The sequence below is a fragment of the Megascapheus bottae genome, chromosome 25, assembly GCF_031878675.1.
Source record: "Megascapheus bottae isolate mThoBot1 chromosome 25, mThoBot2.hap1, whole genome shotgun sequence".
Lineage (NCBI taxonomy): Eukaryota > Metazoa > Chordata > Mammalia > Rodentia > Geomyidae > Megascapheus > Megascapheus bottae.
In genome coordinates, this window is record NC_143533.1 from 11,172,251 (window position 1) to 11,186,070 (window position 13,820).

The 13,820-nt window shown below is 37.4% G+C and overlaps 1 protein-coding gene across 1 annotated transcript in view; it reads left to right on the forward strand.

Moving 5' to 3' along the window:
- The window catches only part of Vps13c (vacuolar protein sorting 13 homolog C), a 154,422-nt gene that overhangs the window by 90,560 nt on the left and 50,042 nt on the right, over window positions 1–13,820 (forward strand). The window contains exons 48-52 of the mRNA XM_090358265.1: window positions 2,390–2,559; window positions 3,950–4,197; window positions 5,849–6,078; window positions 8,351–8,443; window positions 9,501–9,866. Coding sequence (XP_090214391.1) covers window positions 2,390–2,559; window positions 3,950–4,197; window positions 5,849–6,078; window positions 8,351–8,443; window positions 9,501–9,866 — 1,107 coding nt within the window. The remainder of the gene's footprint in view (window positions 1–2,389; window positions 2,560–3,949; window positions 4,198–5,848; window positions 6,079–8,350; window positions 8,444–9,500; window positions 9,867–13,820) is intronic.

Consider the following 13,820-nt stretch of genomic DNA (forward strand, 5'->3'; position numbering starts at 1 on the left):
AGATCTACAAATTTCTGTTTGTTCTGCAGAATATACCTGGTTACAATTATGGTTTTCACTTTTTTAGTTTTTGATCTTACTATGTTAACAAAAATGATGTGGGTTTTTTTTGTCTCTCCAAGTAACACTATCATCAAACATACTTTTTAATTTATTGCTAATAGATGAATTTTATATGTGAGTGATTATTTGTTCAAAAAATTATGCAAGCAACTATAATTATTTTAAAGGAATAATTTAATGATGGCTTTGGAGCTTTAGACACTTTTTTGGGGGGGTGGGTCATGGAGCTTGAACTCAACCTGGGTGCTGTCCCTGAGTTCTTCAGCTCAAGGCTACCGTCCTACCCTTGAGGCAAGCCCCACTTCCCATTTTCTAGTGGTTAATTGGAGATAAGATTCTCAGGTCCTTTTGTGTCCAGGCTTGAACCTTGATCCTCATATCTCAGTCTCCTAAGTAGCTAGGATTACAGGTGTGAGCCACCGCGCCCAGCAGTTAGTTTTAAATTTATGATAGTCTATGGCATATAAACATGTGTTAGGTTTCTATTGAGTAAATGCTACATTTATATTAAAAGTACCTAGTTAAAGAATTGGAAAATCAAGGAATCAAGGTATATTGCCATATTGATGAATAGAACTAAATAATGTGCCAGTGGTATTTTGGAATGCCATTTTTTAACTTAACGTCTTCGAATAAATATTTTTACTGTATCAGTCATATCATGTTAGCGCTCATACTACATGTCATGTAATATATACATCTATTGTAAGCATTATATATGTTAATTTTACATGCACATTTATATTTTATTTTGTTGTCTTAAAAATTAAAATATTCCTACATTGGTGCTGTTGAGCCTTATGCTCATATTTGCAATTGTACAATGGACTGCCCAAGTTTCCAATGTTTAGTCTTCACAAAAACATCAGAAAATGATATTACAGAAAAGAAACAGCTAAATGCATTCTTTATTTCACTACAATTAGTGAATAATTAGATTAAATCTATTTCACTTTCATCATCTAATGGTTCCCCACAGGGAAAGCTCAATGTCTTTTTTTTTCCAGTCCTGGGGCTTGAACTTGGGGCATGGGCACTGTCCTTGAGTTTTCTCAAGGCTAGCAACTACGACTTAAACCACACCACCACTTCCAGCTTTTTCTGTGTATGTGGTACCAAGGAATCTAACCCAGGGCTTCATGCTTGCTAGGGAAGCACTCTACCCCTAGGCTACACTCCTGGCCCCACCAAGTTTGAATCTTTAGCATTTGAAACCTTAGGCCTCCCTATTTTTGTCTAACCTCAATCGCTACCATTCTTTAATTAGAATATTCAGCCAAATATCTCTCTCTCTCTGTCTCTGTCTCTCTCTGTCTTTCTCTGTTTCTGTCTGTCTGTCTGTCTGTCTCTCGCTCTCTCTTCTCCCTGAAGGCATCTTATAACACTTCCTCAAATTTGACACACATAGAATAGCCTCAACCCTTTACCCTTCCTGATCCTACTCTGCCTCCAAGACTCAACTGAATGCTTACTTTTCCCATGAATTTTTTCCATCCTACCATGATCTACTCTGTGAACTCTGAGTCAGAGTCCATTACTACTTATACTCTTGTTTTCCCCACAAATAGATTGGTTTATTTCAGCAGTATTTTAGGAACTCTTGCCTTCTTAGCAAAGAAAGTTGCTGCATAATGTGATTAGAAATAGAAAATTTCCTACACTGTCAATATATAGAAGGTCCTTCTGTGGCCAGGAGTTTGGCCTAGTGGTAAAGTACTTGCCTAGCATGCATGATGACCTGGATTTGGTTGCTCAGTACCACATATACGTAGAAAATGCCAGAAATGGTGCTGTGGCTCAAGTGGTAGAGCTGTAGCCTTGAGAAAGCCCAAGGACAGTGCTGTCTCAGGCCCTGAGTTCAAGGCCCAGGACTGGCAAAAAAAAAAGTTCCTTCTGTGCTCTCTTCCACACTGATTAACTGATTAACAAGCAGATTCAACCTGTACTTGCTTCTCAGGAGGATGGTGAGGGAGCTTGAAGTAGACCTTCATGGACTCAGAGATGAACCATTGTACTATTGTCAGAGTACCAGTCTTCTCCTAACCATCAGTGTTTACTGATTATCTTATTTGCATCAAAGTGCATATCAGATTACTTTTTACACATCCATTGTTGAATATCATGCATATATTTGTACTAGTGTGCATTAGTATTAGTAGTAAATATATACTCATAGATGTATGTATTACTTCTGATTTATGTGTTTTAGTCTTCATCTAAAATTCATGAGATTGATTTGCATTTAGGCTCTGAATAAGAAATGTATTTAAAAATAACTATAAAGTTACATTTACAAATAACTCTTTGTTTATAAAATGTACTGTAGGAGTCAACACTTTCATTTCATAATGACAATTTCCGTCTTGGTGAGTTCACATTACACCTGATGGCCTCTTCAGGGAAGATGTTCAAGGATGGTTCACTGGATGTCAGTCTGAAACTTAAGACATGCACTCTTGATGATCTCAGAGAAGGAATAGAGAGAGCAACATCAAGGTTAGTGCTACATACATCTAAGGTTGACATTGCACCTGACATTGTTCTCTGGCATTGCTGGGGTTAGTATGATCAAAAGAGGTATCTGTTCTTGGTCATTCTTCCTGATTAATATCAGATTCAGCTTATTTAAAATTTAAATTTAAGGGAAATCTATTATTGGAATACCATCTTAAAAATGAGAACAAAGAGGATATATAATATTTTGACATTATACTTTTTCAAATTCTGCCCAGTATTAAGTTGGAATCTTTTTTTAAAAAACATCCTTAGGATTATAGATCTTTCTTTGTTGTGTTTATTTTATCCATGTCTTTGAAATAGTTCTGCTAAATTTCTTTCTGTTTTAATAGAAATAGAATGCATAACATAATCATATTATTAATCCATTTGGAAGATTACTATTTAAAGGTACATAATATAACATGTAGGAACATTTAAATCTGTAACAGTAATAGCCTGTCTTTGTATTCCTTTTTCATACAATAAGATAAAATGTCTTTGTTTTTAGAGATAAACTATTTCCACTTGAACTTAGATTCTATTGCGTATTTACTGGTTTCTGCTGAATTCTGTGTTCAAGAAATAAATAAAACAGGGAGAGTGTGCTATCATGAAGGTCGTTTTTCTTTTTGCCAATTTTTGTCCAGGGTAGCTGTCCAGACCTGTCTAGGCAAAGGTGATGTCATTATCTGTTAGAAAGCCTGATTTCCTCAGGAAGATAGGAACTGTCATTACTGACACTGATAAACACTTGCTGATTTGAGTTGCTTTGAATACTTTTGTAATCAAATTATATGGAATGATGTTTTTTGTTTTTGTTTTTGCCAGTTCTGGGCTTGAGCTCAGGGCCTGAGCACTGTCCTTGAGTTTTCTGAAGGCTAGGCTCTAACACTTGAGCCATAGCACCACTTCTGGCTTTTTCTATGTATATGGTGTGGAAGAATCGAACCCAGGTTTTTGTGCATGCTAGACAAGCACTCTACCACTAGGCCAAACTCCTGGCCACATGCGATAGTGTTTGAATACAAACTTAGCCAACTTGTATGTAATAAAATAATACAAGGAGGTTATTTTATATTCTGTGATACTGTATTCATATGATTTGCTAACTGTCCAAGTTCATTTCTAATAGTCACTAATGATGATTGTTATTATTCTCTAGTATTACATTATAATTATAAAATTCTATAATTGCTTAATTACATGAATCTTACTTTGGAATCTTACTGAGTGCTAATTTTTCTAATCACTTAGAATTCACTTACATTGTCCTATTTTCTACTCAGATTAAAAATGGAAAGGTGAAATATAGGCTATTAAAATAATATTTTCATGATTTTTGTTATTTTAGCAGGAATAAGCTAATGAATAGTATATATGTTTTCAGGATGATTGACAAAAAGGATGACCAAGATAACAACCGTTCTATGATTGATATAAGTTACAAGCAAGACAGAAATGGAAGCCAAATTAATGCTGTTCTTGACAAGCTGTATGTATGTGCTAGTGTGGAGTTTCTGATGACTGTGGCAGATTTCTTCATCAAAGCTATGCCCCAGAGTCCAGAAAGTATGGCAAAAGAAATACAGATCCCATCAAGACAGTCTGCCCCTGGAAAAGCAAAAATAGAGAAAGGTTAGCAAAATTTATCTGTAATAGACAACTTGTGTATCCAAACAAAAAATGGAAATAGGAGAAAACAAGAAATTAAAAAGTAAAATTAGGCTTTCAAATTTAGAAATATTCCATGTAAAAACTGTAATAAGAAAACTTTGTTGTTGTTGATGGTGGTGGTGGTGGTGGTTGGTGGTTGTCATTGGACTTGAACTCAGGGCCTGTGTGCTGTCCCTGAGGTTTTTACTAAAGGGAAACAATATACCACTATGAGCCATTGCTCCACTTCCAGTTTTCGGTGGTTAATTGGAGATAAGCATTTCAAGGACTTTCCCGTCCAGGCTGGCTTCCAACAGTGGTCTTCAGATCTCAGTTTCTTGAGTAGTTAGGATTACAGACGTGAGCTACTAGCACTTGACCATAAGCAAACATTTTAAAGAGAGAAATATATTGGTATACAGTAGAAGTACATTGGAGTAGAGGCCAAGAAAGTCTATTCTGCTCCTGACTGTGCCATTCAAACATTTCACTCCTCTAGAAACACAAACACAATGAGTCAAAATGGGACAGTGTTTTGTCACCAGTTTTGTTTTGTGCTGATCCTGAGGCTGAAATCAGGGCCTGATTCTGTCCCTGAGCTTTTTTACATAAGACTACTGCTTTACCACTTGGGCCATAGCTCCCCCTCATGACTTTTCAGGGGTTATTAGAGAATCTCATGGTCTTTCCTATCCAGGCTATCTTTGAACCATGAGCCTCAGATCTCAGCCTCCTCAGTAGCTAGGATTATGGATTATAGGCATGAGCTATCAATGCCTGGCTTTGTCACCTTTTGTTTTGTTTTAGTAAAAAGGGAATGTTTTAGTCAGAGAAAATACTTTGAAGAACCTACACATTAAAAGCAAATTGAAAATTACTAGGAGATGGTGAGGACATTAGATGGTAAGAACCCAGTATGACTCCTTGAAACTCTATGAATAGTTTGCAAATATTTAGATTAAGTATATGCTAAAGATACTTTCATTTCTGTACTACTACCGAATTATATTTTTAAGGTCTGACATTGTTTTTTCTAATACAAAACCCAGAAAAATTGGGAAGCAGATATTTATTGGCAAGATGAAAATATCAGTTTTACATTTATTTTTAATGTTTTATAAATAGTTCCCTCTGATACTTTGCATTTATTTCTATACCAGATTTGATGATACCTACTATATGTTTTTTAGATAAAACTAATAAATTTGTTTATTTCTTTTTATCAGGGTCTCTTTGCCTTTTCCTGGTATTTTTCCATCTAGTTTTCTTCTCTTTCTCTTGCAGTATTGGATAATAAGTCCTCATGTCTGTATAGTCTCACGCTGGTGGATACATCCTCATGTGTGTACATAAGTATACACCATGATTTCAATTAGAAGAACTTCAAAACCAAAGATCATTTCTGATAGACACAAATGGGAATCTTTTTTAGAACAGATTTAAAATTGTATTTTATTATATAGTTAGCATCAGTTAACCTTCTTTGCATTATTATTAATTAGCTAGGTATTAATATTAATTTCACAATATACATAGAAAAATATTGAGAACAAATTAACCAATTTGTAGTTAACATATAGCTAAGTGAAGATTTTCTTTAAACCTTTTCTGGTCCCTGTTTTTGTTTCTTCAGATGATTCTGTAAGGCCAAATATGATTTTAAAAGCCATGATTATAGATCCAGAAATAGTGTTCGTTGCCAATCTGACAAAGGCCGATGCCCCTGCTCTAACTGCCTCTTTCCAGTGTAACCTCTCTCTGTCAACGTCCAAACTTGAACAGATGATGGAAGCTTCTGTGAGAGACCTAAAGGTGCTCGCTTGCCCTTTTCTCAGAGAAAAGAGAGGGAACAACATCACCACAGTAAGAATCACCTTGGATCCTGCTCTTAAAGATTGTCATAAATGGTTGTTTCATAGAATCTAGAGTATGAGAGTTCTGCAGCACTTTAGAGATTATTTACTGCAGTCTAAAGATTTTGAGTTCAGTAATATTAAGTGATCTAAATGGCTTAGGCTAGTGACAGAACTAAGGATTGCCTCCAGACTACCAGAATAGTTTTTTCTTTTCTTTCTTTCTGTATTTCTTTAATTTTATTATTATTTTGATCTATCTGTCCTGGGGCTTAAACTCAGAGAATGCAGTCCCTCAGCCTTTTTGCTCAAGCCTAGTACTCCACAACTTTTTTTTTTTTTCCCAGTCATTGGAGACTGAACTTAGGGCCTGAGCACTGTCCTTGGGCTTTCTCAAGGCTACAGCTCTACCACTTGAACCACACCACCACTTCAAGCTTTTTTTCTATGTATGTGGTACTGAGAATTGAACTTGAGTCTTCGTGCATGCTAGGCAAGCACTGTTATCATTAGGCCAAATTCCTGACCCCTCCACCACTTTTTTATAATTTCTTTTTTTTTGTAATTGTCAGCATAATGTATAGCGGGGTTATAGTTAATATTCATCACGTATTAATTGTATTACTTCTTGTATATTGATACCCCTTCTGAATACCCCTTCTCGTGTTTTTGTCCCCATTTCCTTCTTCCCACCCCCTCCCTATCTTGTTTTCCCCCTTTCCTTTCCCTTCCCTATTTCAAATAAATAAACATATATACAGTATGCCAGGTAACAAAGTCAGATACAGTAACAACATGAGATTAACCATAAGGGCAAAAAAAGAGAAGAGAAATAACATAGTACATTAAGAACAACAATCACACAAGATAAATCTCTTTTTTCCATATCCTAGAGTTCACTTCATTTAGTCTCATCCTATATGACATTATGTGTATAGGTTTTGAACTACTATAATCCTCTGTTAGGAGAGTCCTAGATGTAGCTTTCCTCCACTTTGAGCCACTTTTAGGGTGTTTAATTGGTGATAAGAGTCTCAGGGACATTTCCTGCTTGGGCTGGCTTGGAACAGTGATCCTCAGATCTCAGCCTCCTTGAGTAAGATTTCATATGTGAGCCACCCAGTGACCAGCTAGTTTTTTTTCTATTAGACAATCTTCTGTTAAATATTATCTGTTGTTTTGTTCACTGTAATTTACCCAGTGGGTGTGTGAAAAAATATTTAGGCCTAGAATGGAAAATTTCAGGTAGTGTCATGCAAAACAAAAGCAATGATATTTTCCATTATTAAAATTAATTTTGATTATATTTTCACATTTTTATTGAAAAATGATTTTAGCTAATCACCATATCAACTAGTTTTTAATGTTGAAATGATAAATTTTTGTTAAGAGAATCATTATTTGACTAACTTGCAGGGATGTTTTAAATTTAAAATATTTATGCACCTGATTTATATAAAGCATTACAGTTTTGGTCTGAAATAGTCATTGACAGATCTTTTGATGTGTCATAGAAGGCTTACAGTAGTCACTTCATTGAAAGTTCCTCCTAATTTGGTTCACAGGAAAGGTTATTTTATTTCTTTAGTGTTATGTAAGAATATAGGCTTCATGGTTGTAATAAAACAGTAAATTTGAACAGTACCTTTTGTGGTATTCAAGATTCACTGCTTGGTTATCTGGAAACTGCTTTTTACTTAACATAATCATTAGTTCTTTTTTTTTGCCAGTCCTGGGCTTGAACTCAGGTCCTGAGCACTGTCCTTGGGCTTTCTCAAGGCTAGAGCTCTAGCACTTGAGCCACAGCACCACTTCTGACTTTTTCTATGTATGTGGTACCAGGGAATTGAACCCGGGTCTTCATACATGCTTGGCAAGCACTCTACCACTAGGCCAAACTCTTGGTCCCTCAGTTCCTTTTTATAGGTATATTTATAGTGTATTTGGTTTTTAAAATGTCACTTGAAAGTTATTGTAGTTGAAGGAAAACTTTAGACTTGTGATTGTAAATGTCCATCAGTATCTATGAATTTGAAGCAAATAAATTTACCAGATCTGGTTAAAGTTCTTGGACAATATTCACATTATTTGACTATTCAATTATGCTAGTGCAGAACACAACCTCATCAGAGATTCTCAACTAATTTATTTTGCTGTTTTGCTTTACTAGTAGACTATAGATATTAAAAAATCTTGGTCAAATAACACATGATTCTAAGTGTGCACTGTATATTTACTGGATGTATTGCTAAAGAAATGTGAACTTTGCTTTTTGTTTCTAGGTCTTACAACCCTGTTCTTTATTTATGGAAAAATGTACATGGGCCTCAGGAAAACAAAACATAAATATTATGGTTAAAGAATTTATAATTAAGGTTAGTGCCTATCCCTTCTGTTGAATATAAATCTTTTTATTTCTCCCATAACTCCAGAATTGTTAGTGACATATTCAGCAAAGTACCTCCTCCAACATTAAAATGTACTTTTTTATTAAAAGATTTTAACACTGATTTTTTTCTATCATATTTCAAATGTCAAGTTTAACAAGTATTCAAGAATGGAATCTCCATATGCAATCACTGATAACATATAATTTAAGAACAAAATTAAAATTAGGCTGAGAGTTTGTATGTCATGGATACATATCAGTCTATCAATATGTCTTTAGAATATATATCTCATCATAGATTTACATGTCTATATAGTTATATTTATATCTTAAAGTTCATGTCAATGACCTTGAGTACCCAAGTATTGAGTCATTGCTATTGTACTGTTTGGATGTAATATCCACATATCAAGGAGACCATGCACTTTTTGTTCCTTTAATCTTGGTTTATCTCACTCAACATGATTTGCTCTAGTTCCATCCACTTTCCAGTGAATGCCATTATTTTATCTTGTCTATTGGCTATGTAGAATTCCATTGTATATATGTACCACATTTTTTGTATCCATTCATCAGTAGTGGGGCATCAGGGTTGTTTCCATTGCGTGGCTATTGTGAATAGTGCAGTGATGAACATAGCTGTGCAGGTGTAAAATGAACTTTTAAAGACTTTTTCTTAGCATCTATTAGTTGTATAAATGAGATTTCACAATATTTCTATACATGCATATAGCATATGCTAATCAAGCTCACTCCCACTATTGCTCTCCCTCACCCTTTGCCCACTTCTAGAATAATTAACTGAGTTTTATTAAAAGATTAATGCAAGTGTTTATTTTTATCTTCTGTAAGAGAACACTTACTATGTACAAATGATTGGGGTATTTTTCTCTCCTAGTTTCTTATATATTTTAGGGAGGCTGAGTTGGAAGGGAGAGAAGGAAATCTAATATATTTAAATTTACTTTTGAACTTTTTATTGTATATGTATTGAATTTCATCTGAGAAAGACTAAGTATTTTTTTCTGCTTCTCTTTTTAAAGATTTCACCCATAATTCTTAATACTGTGATGACAATTATGGCTGCTATGTCATCAAAAGCAAAAGAAGATGAATCAAAAGACACATCCGAGGAAATGGAAAATCTTTGGGACATCAGATCTGTTAATGATTATAACTCTTGGTTTCTTGGTGTTGATGTGGGAGCGGAAGTAACAGAACAGTTCAGAGACATTGAGCATCTTATGATAGAAGAGAATTGTGCAGTTTCTGTGGAGTCCATTCAAGTTACCTTAGAGTGTGGACTTGGGCATCGAACTGTGCCTTTATTATTGTCAGAATCTAAGTTTTCAGGAAATATTAAAAACTGGACTTCCTTGATGAATGCTTCAGCTGACATGACACTACAGGTATGGCCATATCACTAGTATTCATTCCAGAGCCAACTTCTTAAAAGTATAAAGACAGTGAGGTTGGTTGGAGGTATGGCTCATTTGGCAGAGTGCCGGCCAATGAGAGGAAATGCCAGGTACTGAGTTCAATTGCTGGTAGCAGTCCTATAAACAAAAGTACAGTCCAGAATTAAGATAGGAACTTTTTTGTTGCTTTTTCATGGCTACAGGTATTGATGGGAATATATAATATACTCTTTTTTAATATATTTTTTAATTAAAGAATTTATTAACATTGATTTTTATATCATACTTCAAATGACATGTTTAACAAACACATATTCAAGAAGGGAATCTATATATACAATCATTGGCACTTATATTTTAGAACATAATTAAAATTAGGCTGAGGGTTTGTATGTCATAGATACATATTAATCTATGTAATAAAACATTATGTCTATAGTCATAAATTTTTATTTCTATGTAGTTGTGTTTATATTTCCAATACCATGTTCATAGAATGGGGTATGCAAATATGAGTCCTCTTGTACTGTTTGGATCTAATAGCCACATATTAAGGATACCATGTGTCTTTTGTTCCTTTGGTCTTGACTTGTCTCGCTCAACATGATTCGCTCTAGAATCATCCTGCGAATGCCATTATTTGATCTTGTATGTTATTTATGAAGAATTCCATTGTGTGTGTGTATATATATATATATGAATATTTATATCACATTTTTTGTATCCATTCATGTGCAGTAGGGCATCTGGATTGTTTCCATTGTCTGGCTATTGTGAATAGTGCAGAGATGAACATAGCTGAGCAGGTGTCCTTATCATATCATGGGTTATGGTGTTCAGGATAGATGCCCAGGAGTGGTATGGCGGCATCATAGGGAACATCTATTTTCAGTTCTTTTTTTTTGCCAGTCCTGGGCTTGAGCTCAGGGCCTGAGCATTGTCCTTGGACTTTCTCAAGGCTAGAACTCTACCACTTGAGCCTCAGCACTACTTCCGACTTTTTCTATATATGTGGTACCAAGGAATCAAACCCAGGTCTTCATGCATGCTAGGCAAGCACTCTACCACTAGGCCAAACTCCTGGCCCAATTTTCAGTTCTTTAAGAAACCTCCACACTGCTTTCCAGAGTGACTGAACTTGCTTACAATCCCACCAGCAATGCAGTAGGGTTCCTTTTTCTCCACAACCCTGCCAGCATCTGTTATTGTCTGAGTTCAAAATCTTGGCCCTTCTTTTTGGGGTAAGGTGGTATCTTAGGGTAGTTTTGTTTGTTTTTTTTTTTTGCCAGTCCTGGGCTTGGACTCAGGGCCTGAACACTGTCCTTGGTCTTTTTCTCAAGGTTAGAGCTCTACCACTTGAGCCTCAGCACCATTTCTGGCTTTTTTCTATGTATGTGGTGCCAAGGAATTAAACTCGGGTCTTCGTGCATGCTAGGCAAGCACTCTGCCACTAGGCCAAACTCCCGGCCCTTAGGGTAGTTTTTGTTTACATTTCCTTTATGACCATGGATGATGAGCATTTTCTCATATGCTTTTCTGCCATTTTAACCTCTTCTTTTGATAAGTCTCTCTTTAGTTCCCTTGCCCATTTATTGATTGGTTTGTTGGGTTTGGGGGCGGTGGAATTAGTTCCCTGTAGATATTGGATATTAAGCATTTGTCTGATGTATTATTGGTAACTATCTTTTCCCCGTTGGTTGGCTGTCTTTCTACTTTAGTAGCTATGCTTTTATTTGTGCAGAAACTTTATTTTTTGATGGTCCCATTTATCAAGTCTCTCTCCATTCTGTTGTGACCCTGGGATTCTGTTCAGGAAGTTTTCGCCTGTGCCTATGAGTTCCAGTGTCTCTCCAACTCTATTGTGTAGCAGTTTCAAGGTTTCTGGTCTGACATTGAGGTCTTTGATCTACTTTGAGTTAATGCTTGTGCATGGCGAAAGGCTAGGGTCTATTTTTAGTTTTCTGCATGTGGCTGCCCAGTTTTGCCAGCACCAATAATTGAATAGGCTGTTTGTTCCACTGTATATCTTTAGCTCCTTTGTCAAATACAAGTTGACTGTAGGTATGTGGTTCTATTTCTGGATCTTCTATTCTGTTGCATTCATCTTCTGGTCTATTTTTGTGCCAATACCATGCTGTTTTTGTTATTATGGCTCTGTAGTAGAGTTTGAAGTCTGGTATTGAAATACCACCTGCATTGCTCTTTTTGCCTAGAATTGTTTTGGCTATTCTAGGTCTTTTCTTGTTCTATATGAACCTTTGGATTATATCTTCCATTTCAGTAAAGAATGTCTTTGGGATTTTGATGGGGATTGCACTGAATTTGCATGTCAATTTTGGTAGTATGGCCATTTTCACTATATCGGTTCTCCCTACCCATGAGTATGGGATGTGTTTCCATTTCCGAGTATCCTCTTTAATTTCTTTCATTAGGCTTTTATAGTTTTTAGTAAATAATTCCTTTACATCTTTGGTTAAGTTAATTCCTAAGTATTTTATTCTGTTGGCTAGTATTTTATTGAGGAGTTTTATGTCATGTTCATTAGAGAGATAGGTTTGTAGTCATGTCTACAGTCATCTCCTTGATAAGAGTCATGTTTCATGTCTCATTTCTTTCAATGGTGACATCTCTCTTGTCCCTTCACTCTTGTTTCCTTTTGGGCTTTGTATGTGGGACTTTGATTATTTATATATTTCGTGATTATTGTGATTTCTGCTGCATGACTGTTGTAGGTTCACTCTGTGGTCAATAGGTGGTGGTCTTTACTTGGTTTGGGGCTAGTGGTTCTGGGGATCTGTATCTATGTGGTTCTCAGCCAAATTAGTTCCGTTGCTGACTGGGTCGGAGTTTGCAGCTTTTACAGGTGTGTCAGCCTGTTCCCAAAGGCTGTGTGCCACTACACAGCCAGCTCTCAGCTAGCCCAACCAGTGGCCCTGCTGTGGGCCCGCAGTTTGGGGGCTTTGGCCATGGGGTGGAGTTGCGGTCTCGGTAGCCCAGTGGTTAGTTTGCAGGCCCCAGGGGCAGGGCTCAGCTGAGGGCCTTGGGTTTGAGAGCTCTCATAAGATTGCAGCTAGACCAGTGGCTAGTTTGTGGCCCTGTTACCCTGGACTGGGCCCAGCAAAGGGCATGGGATTTGGGAGCTTCTGAGAGGCAGCTAGTTTGCAGCCCTGTTGCCAGGGTTGAGGCCCAGCAGAGGAAATGGGCTCCAAGGGTGTAGCCTTGCCTTCTGGCTTTCTCAGGAGAAGCTCACAGTCCCTGCTGGTCTGCCCTTCAGTTCCCTGCTGTGTTTCAGGGAAGTACTGGGCCACTGTTGGCAGAGAGTCTTTCTGGGACTCCGTGGAGAGCCTCCTGGTGCTGGCTGGCCAGAGGCTCCCAACAGGAGGGCATCCCACTTAGTTTTGGTTCAGTCAGATACTGGCCTGCAGACTCACACACACCCCCACCCGCTGTTGGAAGGCAGGGTCTTAGCACCCATTAGTCTCCAGTTCAGTGGCCTGGGAGAGGAGGCTGTTGGGCTGGTGGGAGCAGGAACACCTCCACACCCTTTGTTGGGGTGTTGGGTTTTAGTGCCCACCAGCCTGTCAGTCTCCAGTCAGTGGCCTGGGGGAGGGGGCTATTGGGGGAAGGGACAAGATTTTGAATTCCTTGCTCCCCTCCCCCCACACTTGCCAGTCTTTCTCGGGCGGGGTAGGAGGGGTCTAGGTTAAGTTCTGTAACTCCCTACCAGTTCTGCTTTCCTGATGGGTTTGGGGGAACCCGCTGGACTACTTACTCCTGGGCATTTGGCTGTGAGTTGCTCCATGGTGTTGGAATGTAGTTCGCCTCCCCTCTGGTTTCTGCCGCTGTCTGTGCTTTCTGCTCCTGGTCTGTGTGGGATTCCTGCATCCGGATTCCACCTCTTGCTGGAGTTCTGGGCTTCCAGACCTGGGTGCTGCTGCCACCACT